This window comes from Furipterus horrens, unplaced genomic scaffold, assembly GCF_987537825.1.
Source record: "Furipterus horrens unplaced genomic scaffold, mFurHor1.1.pri manual_scaffold_8, whole genome shotgun sequence".
NCBI lineage: Eukaryota > Metazoa > Chordata > Mammalia > Chiroptera > Furipteridae > Furipterus > Furipterus horrens.
Window position 1 is genome coordinate 92,175,601 of NW_028327178.1, and position 21,222 is coordinate 92,196,822.

General features: G+C 38.7%; 1 protein-coding gene across 11 annotated transcripts in view; it reads right to left on the reverse strand.

Moving 5' to 3' along the window:
* The window catches only part of NCOA6 (nuclear receptor coactivator 6), an 84,238-nt gene that overhangs the window by 34,837 nt on the left and 28,179 nt on the right, over window positions 1-21,222 (reverse strand). For 9 of the 11 annotated variants that reach the window (XM_090286274.1, XM_090286272.1, XM_090286280.1 and 6 more), the window contains 4 exons: window positions 11,985-12,107; window positions 4,205-4,333; window positions 2,320-3,192; window positions 158-304 (listed from right to left, as the gene is read on the reverse strand). In XM_090286274.1, coding sequence (XP_090142400.1) covers window positions 158-304; window positions 2,320-3,192; window positions 4,205-4,333; window positions 11,985-12,107 — 1,272 coding nt within the window. The remainder of the gene's footprint in view (window positions 1-157; window positions 305-2,319; window positions 3,193-4,204; window positions 4,334-11,984; window positions 12,108-21,222) is intronic. The other 2 variants (XM_090286277.1, XM_090286276.1) reach the window with 2 other exon arrangements.

The window sequence follows — 21,222 nt, forward strand, 5'->3', positions numbered from 1 at the left end:
TTTAGATAGATCAGTTACTGCCTTGAAAGATAATTCATATTTATGCATTTGAAATTAAGGGGAGAAACCAGAACTTATGTTTACCCTTGTTGCTTATCACATTATCTACCACACAATGCTTGTTAAGTGCTTGCTGAATAAATCACAGAAAACAAACCTGCATGCTGGACATTTTGATTTGCTTGCAGCTGAGGGGCTCCTGAATTCCCAGGGGTGGTTGTTGTGGTAGAAGGCACCTGACCTTGCATAAAGTTCGGATTGGCCTGTCCTGCTGAGAAGCCAGGTGGGAGGCGTTTAGGCATTCCTTAATAGAAAACAATGAGTAAGGCAGTTACCTGGCAAATTTATACTCTTGCTTAGATGTGGAATGAATAAGGAAGGATGAGCTGCATGAAGTCTCCACTGGCTTAGCTCTCTGTCACACTGGTAAGATCTTTAACAATCAGGTTGGGAAAGATGGTTAAAAAAATCAACACAATCTCTTACATGAGCATTGTCAAAATGAAAAAGAAATACTAAAAAGTTTACACTTAGAACATGCCAAGGAAAAGATGGCAATCTGCTCCCTAAGTGTGATCTGAGGCCACGTCACAGCAAGGTTTAGAGCGCTTTACTTTTCTCTGTAATAGAGGGAACCCCAAAACTTTACATACTTTAACACAGGTACCAATGGAAATAAATTCTCTCATATTCAAACAAATTGATAAGAAATACTATAAAACAAAAGCTGGGTCCTGATAGTAAACATAGATGGGTGGCTTTTTTTCCTCCATTGAGGGAAATAGATGACAATCTCCTTTGTAGAAAAGTTCCCCCCAATATTGTGCTTGTCTCTTTGGAAAAGACAAAAGGTTAGAAATGATTTACAGGAGCTTCAAAGTTAGGCTGTATAAAATTTACCATCATGCCTTCCCCTCATAAGGTTTACTGCAGTTCTGACAGCTATGGTACCAAAAACCATGCTCTAATGGAATCTCACTGAAGTATTACTTCCTTTTATAGGGAAGCTTAATTTCAGAAAATCTGTAATAAGAAGATTCTCAGAACCCATTCATTGTTTATAACACAGGCCTTGCTGTGGCCAGATCACCTAGGTGAGCACATCATCTGCTCTATGAAAGCATCAAGACCTAAAACTCACTTAAATTTTTTTGTACTAGTCCATTTATATTTTTTAAGGGCCAAATTTTTCAATGTCCTAAGAAACACTCTGTAGGCAAATATGCATTTGTCCTTTCTTTAGCAGTGACAAGTCCCCATTTGCATGCTTTCATTGTAATTAAATCAGCAATCACATTTGCAGGAGGGACTACCCAGCTTCCACTGATCCAGGGCTACATGCCCAGAACAGTAGTTTGGAGCTGAAACATTCTTACATTTTCAAAACACGTCTTAGGATTCAAATATTGGAGCCTGCATGTCTCTAAAATCAATTACAAGAGAGTGAAAAGACTGATGAGCAACTTAATTTCACCAGAAACCATGGGAACATGCCTTTGCTATGTTACACTAAAGATGTAAGGGTTTTTTCTGGGTAGGCAATGGGTGTCTTTTGGTGGGGTTATGTTTATCAGATGACGGCATTACTGACACTCTCTATACCTTACTGAAAAGCTCCAAGCACATTCATGTGCCCTAGATCAATGATTAATAAGAATAAATAATAAACATGGAGATGAATAAGTTTTACTGTAATCGTTTTACCTCTCACACATTAAGCTCCATTGCTTTTTCTTCATACAAGAGGCACCTTACAAAATAAATAAATAAATCTCCTTTAGGTATAACTGGTGGAATTCCCTCTCTAAGGAGCAGGCATTGGCATTATAAAACTGTAAAAGTCAATGATTTCTGAACTTACTCCCCTTTAATACTTTAATCAAATTTAACACATACCATGCTATTTTACTAATTCAGGATTATCAAAATTGAAAACTAGATGGGCCTTTTCCCCAATAAGACTCTGTACTTTTCATTTTTGCTCTATTGCATAATCTTAACTTCTTCTACACCTGAGCATTATAAGTTGTTAATAAAATTCATGTTTCTTCTTGACATTTTAATTTACTAGTACAAGATCAAGCAAAAAGAATTTGAAAACAAAATGAGCATCTCTATATTGAATTTTACCTGCATTTTAACCAGTAAGATACTGCATAATGTATCCAGCTAACTAATTTATATCAAACATCACCACTACATCCATAAAACCAAGTAATTACATCCTTATTTCACTCCCTCCATTATCTCAAAATTGTAGTTCCACTAAGATCTATCTCCAGTAGATTTACCAACACAAATAGCTTCAGTGTTCCTCACCTCCTAGGCCTGGATGTAAACTCTGTGGCCCCTGGTTTGGTGGTGGTTGCTGCTGCATCACCATGAAGTTAGGTGGCACGTTTCCCTGTTGAACCATAGGATTCCGACCTGGAGAGCTGACAGGCTGTTGAAATCCCTGGGGAAGTGGGTTATTTTGAGGTGGCCTTGGTCCCATCTGCTGCTGAGTTTGGTTAACCGTTGGGGAGGATGCAGGGGATCCCTGCTGGAAGGAGGAGGGTGAGGAAGCAGGAGACTTGTTGGTGAGGTGGGGCTGCTGCAGGGGGGTTGGAACCCTAGAGGGCCCGCCCTGCATGCTCTTCATCTGAGGAGCTGTGAACTGGCCTGGATTGCTCATCTGAGGAAAGTTTGTATGGGCTTGTGAGGCTTGCTGGCTGCCAAAGGGATATGGAGGGGGAGGGTGGGAAGGTGTCTGTACCGTGGCTAAGGATGGTCTTGCCTGGAGTTGCTGTTGTATTGGGCCAGGCAAGGGAGCCTTCTTCCACCCTTGGTTTGCAGTCATTGTGCCCAGAGAACCCTGGGCTGGAGGGGGCTGGAGGGCTCCGGAAGGCAGCTGATTCCAGCCTGGAGGAACAGGCACCTGAGTTGGGGCAGTAAACTGAGGTCGAATTCCCTGTGGCTGTTGCTGCTGATGTTGCTGTGGGGGTCTTGCCTGCAACTGTTGCTGTTGCTGCTGCTGCTGCTGCTGCTGCTGTTGCTGCTGCTGCTGCTGCTGCTGCAGCTGGGGAAAATTAGCTGGGTTCATTTGTCTGTTCACAGAGACAGGCTGCATTGGGTGGTGTGGGGGTGCTAAAGATCCTGAGGGATGACCTTGCTGCTGTATATGGAGCCCAGAGAGGAGCGGATCCATTGCATCTGTTTCAAGACAGTTAACAAAGCAAAAATTAACTTAGTGCAACCTAGATCCTAGAGCAGTAGTCTTGGCAACTCTGTAAATATAGAGTAAAATCTGCCGGTACCATTCAGTGAAATGTTTGTGAGCACCTTCTACATGCAAAGCAATGTACCAAGATGACATTAAGATAAATTTTGTTTAAAAGAGCTTATGATTCAAAAGTGGACATAAGAGCCAAACATAAAGTGTGGTGTGGTATTTTCAAAGCACCATTCTGGGAACTGTGTTCATTAGTGTTATAAGAAGACAAAACAAAACATAGTCAATTAGGTTTGGGAAACACTGGACCCAACAACTTTTATTTATTTTTAATGTTTTTAATAGCGTCAATCCCTTGAGGAGACTGACCACCCCGTTTTTTGTTTTTGAATCCTTAAAGATTTTATTTTTATTTACCTTTAAAGAGGGGAAAGGAGGGAGAATGAGAAGGAGAGAAACATCAATGTGCAAGAGATACATTGATTGGTTGCCTCTCACACGCCCCCAACTGGGGACCTGGCCGGCAACCCAGGCATGTGCCTTGACTGGGAATAGAACCAGGGACCTTTAGATTTATAGGCTGGCTCTCAATACACTGAGCCACAGCAGCCAGGCTGGACCTAACAACTTTAGATGTGTTCCTTCACTGTAAGACTTTCAGTGCCTCCAATGTATTAGTTTTGTATCTATAGGAGGAGGATGTTTTACCACATTTAGTTCACCATTTAGAACTGTCTTTCATGCAGTATCCTGCAGGAATAAGTAGGCCAAAAAATGGATTTTTAGGAATGTTGAGGTAAAACTGGCAAGAGAATAATGAGAAATTCTGAGAAGGAAATCATGACTTTTAGCTTGAAGAAATTAGGGCAGATTTTGTAAAGAAGGTGGCATTTAAGTTGGGCAGTTGGGAATTGCATCAGAGACAGCTGAATTTTGTAATCATCTATGCAGGAAGTTCCAGCCTCTTTGATCCTAAAAGATGGGGGTCCTTACCTGACTGAGAAGCAGGGCGAGGAGTCCTGGGCTGCAGCTCTGAATTGTGGCCTGGTGCCATCATGGAAGATGACACATTTCCACCCTGGGGTATCATAACAGTGGCTGGGTTGGTCATTCTTATTAATCCTAGAGAAAAAAAAATCTCTAGAATAGAGTACTGGAATTGACACAATGTTTGTTTTTAATGAAATATTTCAAGAATATGAAAAAGTATTAAAAATTTCTGTACAATCATCTAAGTATTTTGACCTAACTCTTTCAGATATATACATATATATCCCAAAAGCCCCCTACTCCTTCCCAATCTCATTCCATTCCCTCCCTCTTATAACTGGAGTTAACAGTTTCGTGCATGTTTTCGTTTCTATATATATAAGTAAACTGTATTGCATTTTTGTATGTTTTTAATCTTCATATAAGTGGCACCACAGTATATGTAATCTTCAGTTTCCTTTTTCATTTAATATTATTTTTTGAGTTTTATCCATCTTGACTGCCATAATAATGCTCCATTTTATGGAACCCATACATCCATTCTCTTGTTGATAAATACTAGGCTCCTACCTCCCCGCCCCACTCTAACTTTTCATTATTAGAATTTTGTAATGTCATGCATTCTTGTGGACATGTGAGAATGTTTTTACACTGTATAATTAGAATTGCTAGGTTTTGAAGTATAAGCATCTACAAATTTACTAGATATTGGTAAACTGCTCTCAAAAGTGGTTTCACCAATTTATACTCCAACTAGATGTTTCAGACCTTCCTTTGCTCCATAGCTCTCTAACTTTTGATACTGTTGGACTTTTTAAGATATAGCATCTATGTTCATAAGTGATAATAGCCTATAATTACCTTCTCTTCCTGTCCTCCTTTAATGTTGGCATCAAGATTAAAATAACTTCAAACTGAGCTGAAAAGCATCTTTCCTCTTTTTCTATTTCCTCTTTTTCTATGCTCTGGAAAAATATATCTATCTGTTCTTTAACTATTTAGTAAAACTCACATGTAAAATCAACTGGGCCTGTGGGTTATACAATCAGTTCACAGGGAGACAGATTTTTAATTATTTCAATTTTTAAAGTAGTTATAGATTTTTCAAGTTTTCTCTATCTTATTAAGTCAGTTTGGTTTATGCTTTAAATTTAATTAGCTTAAAGTTATTCATGGGATGTCCTTTTTTTACTTCTTTTTTAAAACTTAGGCATAATTCACATACAATAAAATACAACCTTTTAAGATGTACACTTTTTTTTCATTCTTTATATTACCTGTGCCTCTTTTTTTCTTTACTTGTCTTACCAGGTTCATCATTTTAGCTGACATTTCAAAAAAACCTCTTTTGCCCTGGCTGGTGTGTGGCTCAGTGGATTGAGCACTGGCCTGCAAACCTAACGGTCACCAGTTCAATTCCCAGTCAGGGCACATGCCTGGGTTGTGGGCCAGCTCCCCAGTTGGGGGTGTGTGAGAGTCAGTCAATTGATGTTTCTTTCATACATTGATGTTTTTCTCCCTCTCCTTCTCCCTCCCTTCCCCTCTCTATGAAAATAAATAATTTCTTAAAAAAACAAAACAAAACAAAACAAAACCTTCTTTTGGTTTTGCTCCTCTGTTCTACTGGATTTTTTAAATCCATACTTTACTTATTTATGTTCTTATCTTTATTATTTCCTTCCTCCTAAATTATCACTGATTTTTTTTTTTTAATTCTTAAGTCAGACACTTAGCTTGCTGATTTTCAATTGATGTTCTGTTCAACTAATAATATAAGTATCTGAAGGCTTAACTTTCTTCCAAGTGCTGTACTGGCTGCATCTTACAAATTTTGAATGTGTTATTCTTATTATTCCATCCTAAATATTTTCTAATGTCCATGATTATTTGTTTTTTAAAAATCACTGGGTATTTAGAATGTATTTTCTTAATTTCTAAAAATATGGAATATCTTAGGGTTTTTTTGTTGTTGTTGTTGCCACTGACTTAATTGCACTATGGGTCTGTGTAGTACCAATATTTGGCATTTACTAAAACTTGCTTTTGGAATAATACATGGTCAACTTATATAGATGTTCCATTTATGCTTGGAAAGATTAAGAATCCTTGAATTATTAGTGCATGATTTCTATATACAGTTGGCCCTTGTACAACACGGTTTTGAACTGTGCAGGTACAGTTACATGTGGATTTTTTCTAAAAATATGTAAGTACTACAAGTGTATTTTCTCTTCCTTGTGATTTTCTTAATATTTTCTTTTCTCTTGCTTACTTGTATGACTACAGCTTATAATAGTCACAATATACAAAATGTGTGTTAAAATTGACTGTTTATGTTATTGGTAAGGCTTTCAGTCAATACTAGACTGTTAGTAGTTAAGTTTTCGGGGAGTCAAAAGTTATACTCAGATTTTTGACTGCATGGGTGGTTGGCGCCCCTAACCCCTGTGTTATTCAAGGTCAACTGTACACCCATTAAATCAAACCATTTTAACTATGTTAGTCATAACATCCTTACTAATTTTGTGTAAGCTCAATACATCAATTACAAACAGAGGTGTGCTAAAATTTCCCCTAAGATTTGCTATCTTTGTGTAATTCTGTCCATTTGTGTCTGATATGTTTTGAGGTTAGCTTATTAAGAACATAAAAGTTTAATTACCTTTCTGGTGAATTTTTTATATCATACTCCCTATTTATCCTCCATAAAGCTTTTTACTTTAAATTGTGTTTTATCTTAAAAACAGTCCCCCTTTTTTTGGTTAATATTCATTTGGATTATCTTTTTTCTATTCTTTTTACTAGGAACTCTGTTATAATTTGTTTCCTGTAAGAGCACAAAGCTAAATCTAATTTTATTATTGAATCTGATTACTTTCTTTTTATCAAAGTTCATAATCCACTTGACTTTATTGTTAATTATTGGTATATTTTTCTTTATCACTTTATGATACCACTGCTTTTTACCCTTCTTTTTCTGAGTTGCTTTCCTATTTTTCCTGAGTTTTATTGATTTATTTTTTCATCATGGCCTTCCTTTCTGCCCCTCCACTAATAATTTAGAAGTTATACACTCTATTTCTATTATTTTAGTGATTATATTTAAAATGTCAACAGACATATTTGACTTAAAGTCTAAAGACAATATATGGTCATCATTACACTTAAATAAGTCAGTGTTTATTTAGAAATATTTACCCCAGGTTTCCCAACTATTTAGCTCACCATTCCTTCTTAGCTCTTACTTCTTCCATCTTAGGTTCAATTTTCTTCTTCCTGAAGTACATCCTTGAGCAGTTCAATTAGCAAGGGTCTGTTAATGGTAAATTTTCTTAGTCTCTTTGGAAAGGTCTTTATTTCATACTAAAGTTGATAGTGTAACTAGGTTTAAAATTCTAGGCTGTCAATAATTTTCTCATCATGAAATATTCCAATGTTTCCTGGCTTCCAATGTTGCTGTTGAGAAATTAGCTGTGGGTCTGATAGTGTTTCCTTTGTAAACAATTGGTCTTTTGTTTTGAGTTGCTTTTACCATTCTCTTTTTAATGTTCTGTAGCTTTACAATTTTCTGTACAGATATGGATTTATTTTTATTTGTAGTGCTCAGGATTACAGGGCTTCTGAATCTGAGGACTTATTTCTTTCACCAATTCTGGAAAAATTTCAGCCATTCTCTATTTAACTATTGTTCCTCCTCAATTTATCTTCTTCTGGAACTCTTTTCAGACTTACGTTAGACCTTCTCATTTTATCCTTTATTTCTCTTGACTTTTTCATATTTCCATCTTTTATTTTTTTCTCTGCTGCATTCTGGTTAAGTTCTTCAAGTTTACCTTCCAACTCAGCTGTGTCTAATTTGCTGGGTACATTATTTCCTTCAATAATTTAAAATTTTCTGTAAGTTCTGGTCATCCCACTTCAAGTTCTGTTTGTGTTTTGATAGTGTCTTGTCCTCTTAGGATTTTCATAATTTTAAACACCCTAATATTCTCATTATCTAGAATTCACATTAACTAGAGGGAGGAAATCTAATCCTAAATGTTATAAATTTAGAGTATAATCTCCTTTATACTAGGCTTTAACTATGAGAATCTGAAATGCCTTCGGTTGAGAATGTGCCTCTCCAGAGCTTCAACAATTATTACCAGCTTAGAACCACTTAATGACTTAGCTTGGCTGTTCCAGTGTTATTTCAATAATACAGGGTGGGGCAAACGTAGGTCTACAGTTGCTTGTATGGAAAATAATACAATAATTAATAAATGATAATACAAGAATAAACTCTGTGTTTTACATACTCAAAAGTATAAACCTACTTTTGCCCCACACTGTAAATTAAATGCCCAACTTGCATGAAGGTAGAGACAACAATTTCAAAATCACCATTTCCCCCATCCTGAACTAGGAGCCCAGGCCAAGACAGACAAGTTTTATGTTTGTCTTTCTATGCCAGGGTAAAAATTTTCAAATCTATCTTTCACTGAAAATTCAGGCTTCATGTGGAATTCTGAATTCTAACTTCCTTCTTTATGTGGACCCAAGGCAAATCTACATATTTTATCCCTTCCTGGCCATTAAAATTCAAATCCCTTGGCTCTTACATAATCTTCTAATTTGTGTACTGCCATCTAAGTCTTTTTGATTTCTTTCTTGCCCCAGGGGATTTCCCTTACTTTCTTATAAGCTCAATTGTGCATTAAATGTTGTATTTTTATTCATCATTTTTAGGTGTTTTGTAGTTGAGGAAGGAAATCAGGTATATGTTCATCTGTTGAAAATGGATTTGTTTCTTAGGGCAACCCCATCCCATTTTTCAAAGATGGTAATTAGTATGAATGTTCTTAGGAGATAAGCAGCAGGTTTTCTTAGTCTACAATTAGCCTCCTACACTCAGAAATGTTCAAGCACATTCTGACTACATGCTCAGCAGCGATACTATAAAATACATTCCAGTACTAGGTGAGAATTTGGACTAGATCCATGGTTCACAACTTTGGGGGGGAACAACATTTTGTCTCTCAGGGGACATTCAGCAATACCTGGAGAGAGTTTTTGTTGACACTACTGGGAAGAAGGGGTAGTGGTGCTACTAGCATCTGGTGGGTTGAGGCCAGGGATGCTGCTAAACATCCCACGGGACAGCTCCCCACAGCAAAGAATTATCAGCCCAAAGCACGAAAAGAGACACGGTTGAAAAACCGCATCTAGATGACTACTATGGTATCCTCCTCATTAATCGAGATTCTCTAAAACTATGGAGAAAAACAGGCTATGGATATGGTTTTAATTACAAAAGATGTTTGCTTATTAGTCAACTCTGTTGCCAAGGCTGAGAAAAAACAGTTCTAAGAAAAATTTACAATCTAAGACATTCTAGATACACAATTACCAAGAATTTATTTTTGTATTATAGAATACTAAGATCTCTATCCCTATACAAATTTCTCTGCTTAGTTTAATCTTATACTAAATTTGTTTGCAACCATTGTCCCTATGGACAAATAGAGAAAAACATTCTGAAGTATACTTGGCAGTAAAGAAAGATTAGGGGTTAAAATATTACTGTGATCACAGATCATTACTAACTCATTATTCCTGAAACTTCATATTGTATATAGTATCACAATCAAGTGGCCTAAAGCTTCTAAGTTTCATATGTTGACAATGAATTACATATATCACTATAATTTACACTCATTTTCCAGAGATGTTTAGTGTATTTGCCTGCTATATGTCAGATACTAAGAGGGTTATTTGCCAAATACAAGGAGAGCTTGCAATTAGTGTGCTGATATCAGTTTAATGGGGTCCTAACATTTTAAGGCTGGAAGGGATCTACAGCATTGTTTCTAGGACATAAATATGTTTACAGGAAACTAAGGCTAGAAAATATATTTTTTTTAAAGATTGTACTTATTTTTAGAGAGGGGAAGGGAGGGAGAAAGAGAGGGTTTGAGAAATATCAATGTGCGAGATATTGGATGCCTTTCACAAGACCTGACCCACAACTCAGGCATATACTATGATGGGGAATCAAACCAGCAACCTTTCGGTTCATAGGCCAGCACTCAATCCACTCACTGAGCCACACCAGCCAGGGCTAAGGCTAGTAAATATTAAGTCATGTGGCTGGGGAATCGAGACTAGAACCCAGATTTCCTGAATCTCATTTTATGTCTATTCATTCTTTCACTAACTACATGCAACTTAGCTAGGTTCTTCCCAATCTTTTTCTGACTCTGGTTCTTCACTAGTGGCAAAAGTGCCACCTATAATCTCTCATCAAGCTGCCTTTTTAAAAGAGATTTTATTCATTTTCAGTAAGAGGGGAAGGAAGGGAGAAGGAGACAGAGAGAAACATCAATGTGCGAGAGAAACATCAATCGGTTGCCTCTCACATGCCCCCAACTGGGGACCTGGCCTGCAACCCAGGTGTGTGCCTTGACAGGGAATTCAACTGGTGACCTTTTGGTTCACAGGCCAGCACTCAATCCACTGAGCTACACCAGCCAGGGATCCTTTTTTTAAGAAATGTTTTATTGGTATTCATCAAGCTGCCCTGACACCAAATGCTCAAACTTTTATGGAGAACTAGATCTACTGACTCCCTACTATAGGTACCAGGCTGGTGTTTTCCATCTACAGTACTATATGGTACTCTACAATAGCCTAATGGCACAGGTCCTGACATATAATAGGAATTCAGCAAATGTTTGCTACATGGCTCATCCATTTTCAAACATGAGCCCAAGAGATTACAGGCACTATTATTTCATCTTATAAATAAAGAAACAGTTGCTTGGAGAGATGCAGTGACTAGCTTGAGGTAACCACTAAATGGCAGTGTCAGGATAAAAACCAACTTCCAATTCTATATGGCCAAGTTTTCAGCTACTGTTCAGAACAATGGCTTTATAAACTGAGCTTCTCCATTTTCCTGCATTTCTTCAAGAGCTGCTGTGGTAGGTGTGGAGGTGAATGACTGGGTCTCGTTTCAGGTGCTCTCTCTGCTTCAACCAAGCAGCTGTGCTTTTCTGGTTTCTTTGAATAAAAAGGTCTTCCAGTAGAAAAAGTATGAAAGCCACTAGTGTAGTGAAAAGAGCATTGAAACTGGGAGTTAGATCTGAGCAAGTCTATCGCTACTTGACTCTGGGCAACTCGCTTCCTTTCTGTGAGCTCCACAGCTTCCTCAGCTTTAAATGAGAGAGCCAATTCAATTTTAATATCCTGTAATTCACAAATGTTGAATTCAATCTCTGAAGAAATTTCAGGATTACTAGAAAAGGTACTGAATAATTTATAACTCTCTTAAGTTCTAAATATATAAAAAGACGTATTTTCCCATATACTTCTACAAATTCCACATAAGCATGCAAAAACTCTTAGCTCACAGATTCTCAGTCTTAAGAGAATGGGGGAGTTAGAAAGCTACATTCTCCCTTATCTATAAATATCCTGAGAGTAAAAAATATGTTATTTATTTCCATTTCTAACACTTAGCATACGTTGTCATATAACCAGAACTTAATAAATGTTTGCAGCATTGCTCAGTGCTCATCTACCTTTAAACATGAGCCCCAAATATTGTAGCCTATAAGCTTCATGTTCTGTGACTCTAGCTAGTCTCCCAAGAGTGATTTTATGTCTTGATTTCCTAAACTAGTAAACAGAGATGTGCCAGGAACCCTTGCCTATATTACAGGACACAAATGATCAAACATTAGCAAGTAAAGCCGAAAAAGGAAACTAGTAAAATGTCATATAATTGATTGGGAGATCTCACCTGGACCACCTGCCATGGGAAATCCCGCCTCCATCCTAACTGAATTTCCAGCTCCCATGGGTCCATTCATTCTCACATCTTGGCTTCGGTTCTGAGCCAAAGCCAGGTTGATAGCACCTTCCCCTGAAAATGACAGGTTATAAAAAGGAAACCATCAGAATAAATACAAATTTTTTAAAAAACAGGCACACAAGAGTTGTAGCTTTTTGTTTTCGAAGAATTATGGTAAGGTTACCAACACAAAAATGATGGATTCAATACTACCCTGTTTCCCCGAAAATAAGACCTAGTACAATTTTTTCAAGCTTAGAAATATAAGGCCTCCCCTGAAAATAAGACCTAGCGGCAGTCATTGCTATAGCTCCCCCCAAATTCTTGATAGAATTCAGTTTGGCTGGTTATGCTGATGTTTGTGATGATATGACTACAGTATATTAATAAATGTTGATTTTTTTGTTCAACAATAAATGTGAATTCTTATTCATGGAAAACTAAGACATCCCATGAAAATAAGACCTAGAGCATCTTTAGGAGCAAAAATTTATATAAAACACTGTCTTATTTTCGGGGAAACACGGTATATGGGTCTTTCTTCAACCTCATCTGAGCAGGTTTAGTTACATGAAGCACGAGGAGAACATAAGAACCCTCAGAATACAGCAGATGGGCAATGATTAATGATGCATAGCATCAGCAGAGAGCTTGGAACCCTGAGTATTTATTTTTAACCAGCTCACCAAGAGTGTGCGTGTGCGTGCATGTATGAAGAAAAAAAATGATATGGGGATATGGTAACATTTGTGAGCAAATTACCATTTTCCTTTCAGTAACTTCAATGTAAACAGATATATAGCAGAGAAGTTCACGCAATGAAGAGTAGATAGATTGTTAAGTGTCCACTGATAGACAAATGGATAAAAATGTGTTACATAAGAGACTTCTGGTCAAAATGGCAGCATAGGCAGACACAGCTCACCTTTTTGCACAACCACATCAAAATTTCAAGTAAAATATAGAACAACCATTACTCAGAACCGTCAGAAATTGAGTGGAATGGAAGTCTGACAACAAAAAACATAAACCACACCCAACCAGACTGGTAGGAGGGACACAGAAGCGAACGTGCTCACTCCACATCCATGTGTGGTGGATAAAAATCTGGAAGGGTTATCTCAGGAACAAGGAGTCCCAGCCCTACACCAGGCCCACCAGCCCAGGGTTCCAGTGCCAGGAAGATAAGTCCCCACAAATTCTGGCGGCAAAAACCAGTGGGGATTGAGTCAGTGAAGAAACTGCTGGAACGCCAAGCATTTCCTTTTGAAGAACTCACACAGAGACTCACCTACAGACTAACTTCCTCTGAGCTCCAGCACCGGGGTAACAGCTTGAAATGCACCAGTGGTATGCAGAGAGAAACTGAGTCTCTGGCATCAAGATGAGCAGAGGCCATTGTTCCTTTGCTAAACCCTTCCCCAACAAAGCTGGTAAGCTGCTGCCATAGCTGAGACTTCATCAGTCTGGCTAACACTGTTTGATCTGCCTTGGAAATCCCCAGAGACTCTGCCCCACCAAGTTGCTGTTGTGTATGAGTGGCTGGTCTTGGCTCATGCTTCACAACTTCCTAAATCCTATCAAACAAGCAACAGCTGGCTTCAGTGAGCCCCAGGCCCAGCACTAGCAGCAGCCAGCTTAGATTTACAGCTTGGCTTCACCTGGGAATCGCCAAGCCCAGCACAAGTAGCAGCCATCTCAGATTGCTTTATAGCTCAGGCATGGTGTCCTGGGAAAAACACAGGTGGGGGCTGACCTTGGCTTGCACCACCTGGGAAACCTCAGGGCCAGCACACCCAGTGGACAGCTACAGACCATATCGGAGCACCACCACCCTGGGCCTGCACAGCTGATCCTCCACTGAGGGTGAAGATTGGTGATAAGTGGTCACAGCCAGTCCTTGCAGCTGACTAGTCTGGGTAAATCTCTCCCATTGATTTGCCAACATCAGCCAAGGCTCAACTACAAGAGGAGGGTGTACTCAGCCCACATAAAGGACACACCTCGAGTACCCAGCTTGGGTGGTAGGGGAGGCTGTGCCGCCAGACCCTATAGGACACCTATAGGACACTAACAAGACACAGAGTCAAAACAGCTCTACCTAATACATACATAGAAACAAACACAGGGAGGCGGCCAAAAATGAGGAGACAAACATGGCCCAAATGAAAGAACAGACCAAAACTCCAGGAAAAGCACTAAAGGAAATGGAGATAAGCAACCTACCAGATGCAGAGTTCAAAACACTGGTTATAAGGATGCCCAGCAGCATGAAAAAGATTCAGTCAGAAACGAAGGATACATTAATTGGAATAAAGAACAATTTTCAGGGAAACAACAGTAGAGTGGATGAAGCTGAAAATCAGATCAGTCATTTGGAACATAAGGAAGCAAAAAAACAACTAATCAGAACAACAAGAAGAAAAAAGAATCCAAAAAAATGAGGATAGTATAAGCAGCCTCTGGGACAACTCCAAGAGGTCCAACGTTCACATCATAAGGGTGCCAGAAGGAGAAGAGAAGGAGCAAGAAATTAGAAATCTATTTGAAAAAATAATGAAACAAAGCTTCCCTAATTTGGTGAAGGAAATAGATATGCAAGTCCATGTAAGAACAGAGTCCCAAACAAGATGGATGCAAAGAGGTCCACTCCAAGACACATCATAATTAAAATACCAAAGGTTAAAGACAAAGAGAGAATCTTAAAAGCAGCAAGAGAAAAGAAGTTAGTTACCTACAGAGGAGTTCCCATAAGACTGTTAGCTGATTTCTCAAAAGAAACTTTGCAGGCTAGAATGGATTGGCAAGAAATATTCAAAGTTATGAAAAGCAGGGACCTACGGCCAAGATTGCTCTACCCAGTAAAGCTATCACTTAGACTCAAAGGGCAGAAAAAGAGCTTCCCAGACAAGAAAAAACTAAAGGAGTTCATCACCACAAAACCATTATTACATGAAATATTAAAGGAACTTATAAGAAAAAGAAGATCCAAACTATGAAAAATAAAATGGCAAAAAATACATATTTATCAACAATTGAATCTAAATAACAAACTAGGCAAACAGGAAGAACAGAGACAGAATCATGTATACAGAGAGCATTTTGATGGTTGCCAGATGGGAGGGAGGTATGACAGGAATGGGTAGAGAGGTGAGGGGATTAAGAAATATAAATAGGTAGTTACCAGACAGTCATGGGGATGTACAGTACAGTACAGGAAATGGAATAGCCAAAGAACTTACACACATGACCCATGGACAGGAGCAATGGTGGGGGAATTGCCTGAAGGATTGGGGGGTACAAAGTGGAAAAAATCAGGATAACTATAATAGCATAATCAATAAAATATAATTTTTTAAAAAGTGGTACATAATATATAATGGCATATAATGCAGCCAGAAAAAGAATAAAATTGTGCCATATGTGACAACACAACTGGACCTAGAGGGTATTATGCTAAGCAAAATAAGTCAGAGAAATACAAATACCATATGACTTCATTTATATGGGGAATCTAAAACCAAAATAAATGAACAAACAAAACAGAAACAAACTCATCGATACAGAGAACAAACAGATATTTGCCAGATGGAAGGGAGGTGGGAAGATAGGTGAAAAAGGTCATGAAGGGGGTTAAGAAATACAAATTGCCAGTTACAAAAAAAGTCATGGGGCCCTGGCTGGTGTGGCTCAGTGGATTGAGTGCCAGCTTGCAAACCAAAGGGTCACTGCTTGGATTCCCAGTCAGGGCACATGCCTGCATTGCAGGCCAGGTTTCCAGGTGAGGGCAAGCAAGAGGCAACCACACATGGATGTTTCTCCCCTTCTCTTTCTTCCTGCCTTACCCTCTAAAAAAAAAAAAAAAAGTCACAGGGATATAAAGTACAGCATAGAAATATAGTAAATAGTATTGTAATAACTATGTATTATATCAGATAGGTATTAGACTTATTGGGGTGATCACTTAAGTTATATAAATGTCTAATCATTATGTTGTACACAAGAAACTAATACATCGTATGTCAACTTTAACTAAAAAAAAAAAAACAAAAAAAATTAGGTTGTCACTGACCTACCTCTGAGACATCTGATGATTAGACCAAAATTTTGTCTCATTCACACCTTACAATAGCCTGGTAGGAATGTCATTACAAGTGTTCCAAATGATGTACCCTAAACTTAGAGACAACTTAAGTCGTACTTAGTCTAATGATAAAAAATCTTTGAAATTTGGATGCTTCACACATCCTTAATCCAAAATTTTGACTGCTACTCTTGAGAACATCACCACCCTGTGGACAACAGAGGTATAGCCGGCCTGTGGCTGAGGAGTTGAAAGGTTGTATTTACTGAAGTCCTTCCTTACAGAACAGATAATAAAGAAGGAAGCTAAAGAGAGCACAGGTTTGCTCTGTCTTGTCACTGATTTATGCCAGCTTTCTGTTTTAACCAGGCAGGTAGGATAGTCATAGGGAACAAACATCCTACCAATCACCAGGGGCTTCAGGATGCTCTAAGTTGCCTATGGGAGTCAGAAGTAAAAGAGAGAAATACAGATCTTGAGGGTTTTCAATAAAGCAAAAGAACTATTAATATACCAAACTTGCTGGGCCATTCTAAGCAGAAAGTACTGATCTTAAAATGGACATCAGATCATGTCACTTCTTTGTTTACACTACATTCCATTGCTTCCCACTGCTTTGGAAATGCAAGCCAAACTTCTTAACAGGGTATCGTCGGCAGCCGTCCGTCTCGAGAGACGATGGTGTAGCTTCTTAAGAGTCTATCTGCACCGCCGAGAATGGCTGTGCAGTCCAACTCGGGAGTGACACGGTATCTGTCTCCTCCCGTGTTGAATCGACATCTTGTGATGACGCTGGAGTGTCCTCTCCAGTGAAGCTGAAGCTACAGAGCCTGGGCAGGGTGATATGGAGGGTCTGCTGTTGCCCATGCAGCAGACCCCCCCTCTCTTCGCAGCTGAAGGGTCCAAGGGAAAGACGGAGTCAATACAGCTTGGCTTCAGGTGCGCCGCAGGAGTTGCCGGTGTTGACTACAACGTCAAACCGCCTTAGGGACTCCGGCTCCGGATTTTCTGTCGGGGTTTACTCCCTTAGCCTTTCCCCTGAAGAGGTATGCCGCAAGGCAGCGGAGGTTTTTTGGAGTCAGAGTTTTAACAGGGTATACAATACCTCTAATTATCTATCTAGCCCAGTGCTCCTCAACAAAAATATAATAAAAGTCATACATGTAATTTTAAATTTTCTAGAATTTGTAGTAAAAAGGTAAAAATAAATTGAAGTTAACTGTAATATACTTGATTAACCCAATACATCCAATTCATTATTATTTCAACATATAATTGATATAAAATTATTGAGATACTTTACATTCCTTTTGGGAAGAGCTAAGTCTTCAAAGTCCAGTACGTATTTCACACTTACAACACATTCCCCGTGCCCAACATCCTCATATGGCTTGTGGCTACCGTACTGGATAGCCTACCTCTCTAACCCCAACTGACACTATTTTCTCCTTCAGTAATAAGGATTCAGTCTTTGTGGCTTTTTTTTTTTTTTTTTTTTTACTTTCTTAGACACACAAACCTGCTCCTCACCTCAAGACCTTTGCATATATTGTCCCTCTGCCTAGAACAGTCTCCTGCACTATTCTCACATAAGTCAATGCCTCAATTTTCACATAATCTTAGGTGTCACATGCCCAGAAAGGCCTCCTCTAGCCACCTTATCAATCCCAGGTTAGGTCACCCTTACCAGAATATCTTATTTCTTCAAAGCACACTTCATGTAAGTACTTATTCATTTACTTGCTTTCTTGTCTGCACCCCCCCATCACTATACAAGGGTAACCACAAGTCTTCCCTAGTTCCTTTCTATGTGTTGTCTCATGATAGTTATTAATAGCACCCTCTTTCACTCTCAAAAATGTTCTGATTTAGATGATATATCATAAGTCCACTCTAGTTATATTCTTTATACACAGAACAGTGCCTGGTACACAGTAGGCATTTATTAGCTATTTATTGAATAAAAGATAAAGTCATCTTATCATAACCTTACAAAGAAATATAGGCATTTTCCTATATGATAAATGCATTCCTGGAAAACCCTACATTCTGTTAAAATCTCACACCGAAAATAACAGGTTTTATGAGAAAAACAGTGTTGGGGCAAACTCAAAACTCATGCAGCTCTGTAACCAGATTTTTAATAAAAACAAAAATTAGTGGCGACAACATACTCCAAAACATTAGAGTGGAAATGCCTGATGAAAGGGGCTGAGATACTGCAGATGCAGTGATGCTGAGCCAGTAGGGCTGCCACTGAGGCAGGCACAGGAGGAAGTGCAATCTGTCATATAAGCCTCGAGCCATGCAGTGCTGGGGGTGCACTTGTGGGGAAGGTATAACACGAGTGTTAAGTTCCCATTCTTAATTTTCTTAAAACAAAGCTGAAAGGACTTTCATCTATGCAGCAGCTGAACTAAAGGTTTTTTTTCCTTGTAGATAATTATCCTTCTAGTCCTACTATTCTAGCTCCCCCTGCCCAGGAACAACCACATATGAATAAATACAATTTCCACATTATACTGCTATTAGTCCCCTAACTGCCAACTACATAGAAGCTAAGCGTTGTTTAAAAAAACAGAACACGTGGAGAACACTACTGGTTCCCAAACTTGCTGGTTAGGGGACAACTATAGCCTGTGGGCAAAATCTAGCCAGTTGCCTGTTTATTTAAAAAAGTGTTATTGAAACACAGCCATATTTATTCATTTACATTGCCTAAGGCTGTTTTTGTGCTACATCAGTTGAATTGTGTGACAAAGCCAAAAAAATTTTTATTCTCTAGCCCTTTACAGAAAGTTGCAGATTCCTACTTGAAATCACTATGAATTTACAGAAGGGTCACAAAATGCCCTCAAAAAAGATGTCTCCCCAACTCCCTGGCCAAAACTCAAAACGGAAAGGTACAGAAGTATTTCTCACTGGAGAAAAGACTAGTCAGGGAACAACCTGACTCTCCACCCCTGCAGCAGACACAAGAGCAACACCTCCCCTTACAACTTACAAAGGCATCAACTTATGACTGGTTTCACAAAATCAACAGTTGCTGCCACCACTTTCTCTCCTGCCTGAATTCGCAGGGAATGTGGATAGAGAAAGATCAACTGGGATACATGTTACCTAAAAGTTAAACTCCTTTCTGTAATATGTGAATTTCATAATTTCTAGAACTATGTTATCTATTTGCCTCCTTGTTGGTACTTATATTTTAATTTATGGCTATAACAATAAAGAGGAGCCAGCATCTTAACCACTTACGTGTTTTTTATACTTATGTGTTTATGTACTTATAAACAGTCCATATAGTTTTTTTTAAAGATTTTATTTATTTTTAGATGGGGAGAAAGAGGAAGAGAAACATCAATGTGTGGTTCCTTCTCACGTGTCCCCAACTAGGAACCTGGCCCACAACCCAGGTATGTGCCCTGACTGGGAATCGAACCAGTGACCCTTTGGTTCACAGGCCAGTGCTCAATCCACTAAGCCACACCAGCCAGGGCCCATATAGTTTTATTATATCCAATAGTTGTTTGACTTCTTCTCTTTCTAGAATTTCATACTATATCCTATAGACTACTGTGAATTAACTTTACTTTTCTGAATCCTTTTAGACAATCCAACCTTTTTCAAAATAAACTGGTTATTGTTTAAAACACCATTCCCTCACTTTATTAAATGATGTTAAATCCCACTCTTCAATCTATCTATCTATAACCCTCTCTAAATAATCTTTGTTTGTTGGTATTGCCCTTTTTGGGGTACAGCAACCTACAATCCTAACTGTGCAAAATATGTCTCACTTCTATATACAAAATGTCAACCTCCTTAGCTGCTGATGTTTTGTGGAGCATTTAGGATCTAAGCAAGCACAGGGTCAGGAGGGCCTGGCCCACCAGTGGAAGGGAAGGCTGGAATTGTTCGTTGGCTGCCACCCTGCTTGCATCAACATAAGAGGGAAGGACAGGGTTTTAATTCACTGGGCATCCAAAGACAGAACCTCCTTTGTGCTCCTCCTCACTTGGTACTTATACATCTCACAGGTTTGTCTGTCTCACCAAGGTCATGAGCTCCTTTTGAGTTCATAAAAGCAAGGAACATATTTTCTTTATCACTGTATTCTGAATGCTGAAACAAAGTGGCACTATTATATATGTGCTTCCCTTGTGTTGATTCAACATATATTTACTAAGGAACCTAAAACATGTACAGACAAGCAGAGACAAAACAGTGAGCAAAATAAGACATGGTCCCTGCCCTACTTGAACTTGCAGTCTATGGGGGAACAAAATAATAATTAAATAATTGCTGTAATTAAAGTGAGATAAATGATCTGGGGGGTGGGGGGACAGACCTTTATGAGTGCATATAACAAACCTGAATCAAGGTGCTCAAAAAATACATCCTCAGTAAGATATAAGCTGATACCAGAAGGTGGAAAAGGCATTTAAGGGAAGGGAAATGGTAGGGGCAAATATTCCATACAGAGAAGACATCAATGCAAAGGACCTGTGGCAGGAGGAAGAAATGCATATTCCAGGAACCAGAAGAAAGCTCAAAAGGCTGGAACACATACAGCAAGGAGGAGAGTTGTACAAGATAAGGCTGGATGAATAAGACAGGGGTCTGAACATGCAAAGACTGAGGTCATGATAAAAAGTTTAGTCTTTATTCTGTGAACAGCAAGCCATAGCAGGGACTGAAGGCGGGAGTGGGTGGTAATGGTAGTGGTAGTGGTGGTGGTGGTGGTGGTGGTGGTAGTGGTGTTTGTGTGTGTGTAAAGATCACTCTGGCAAAGTATTTTAAAATTAAATACTGCTACAAAAGAATTGTTTAGGGCATCTTAATCTCTGTTACATGAATAAAGAAAAAGAAAACTAAGGCTTAGTGGGTAGAAGGAAGCAATTGAAATTAAGAGATATTCTTCAAAAGACAAATCAGTTCCTCATCAGGATACTAGTAAAATCAAAGTCTGACGTCTGACAGGCTGAGAGCCAAAATCAGCCATGAGAATGGAGTCTGAGGCTATAGAAGCTGAAGCATCAGGCCCCAAATAGAGCCTCAATCCCTCTTTACCCTAATGTGCTACAATGTGAAGCACAGGTT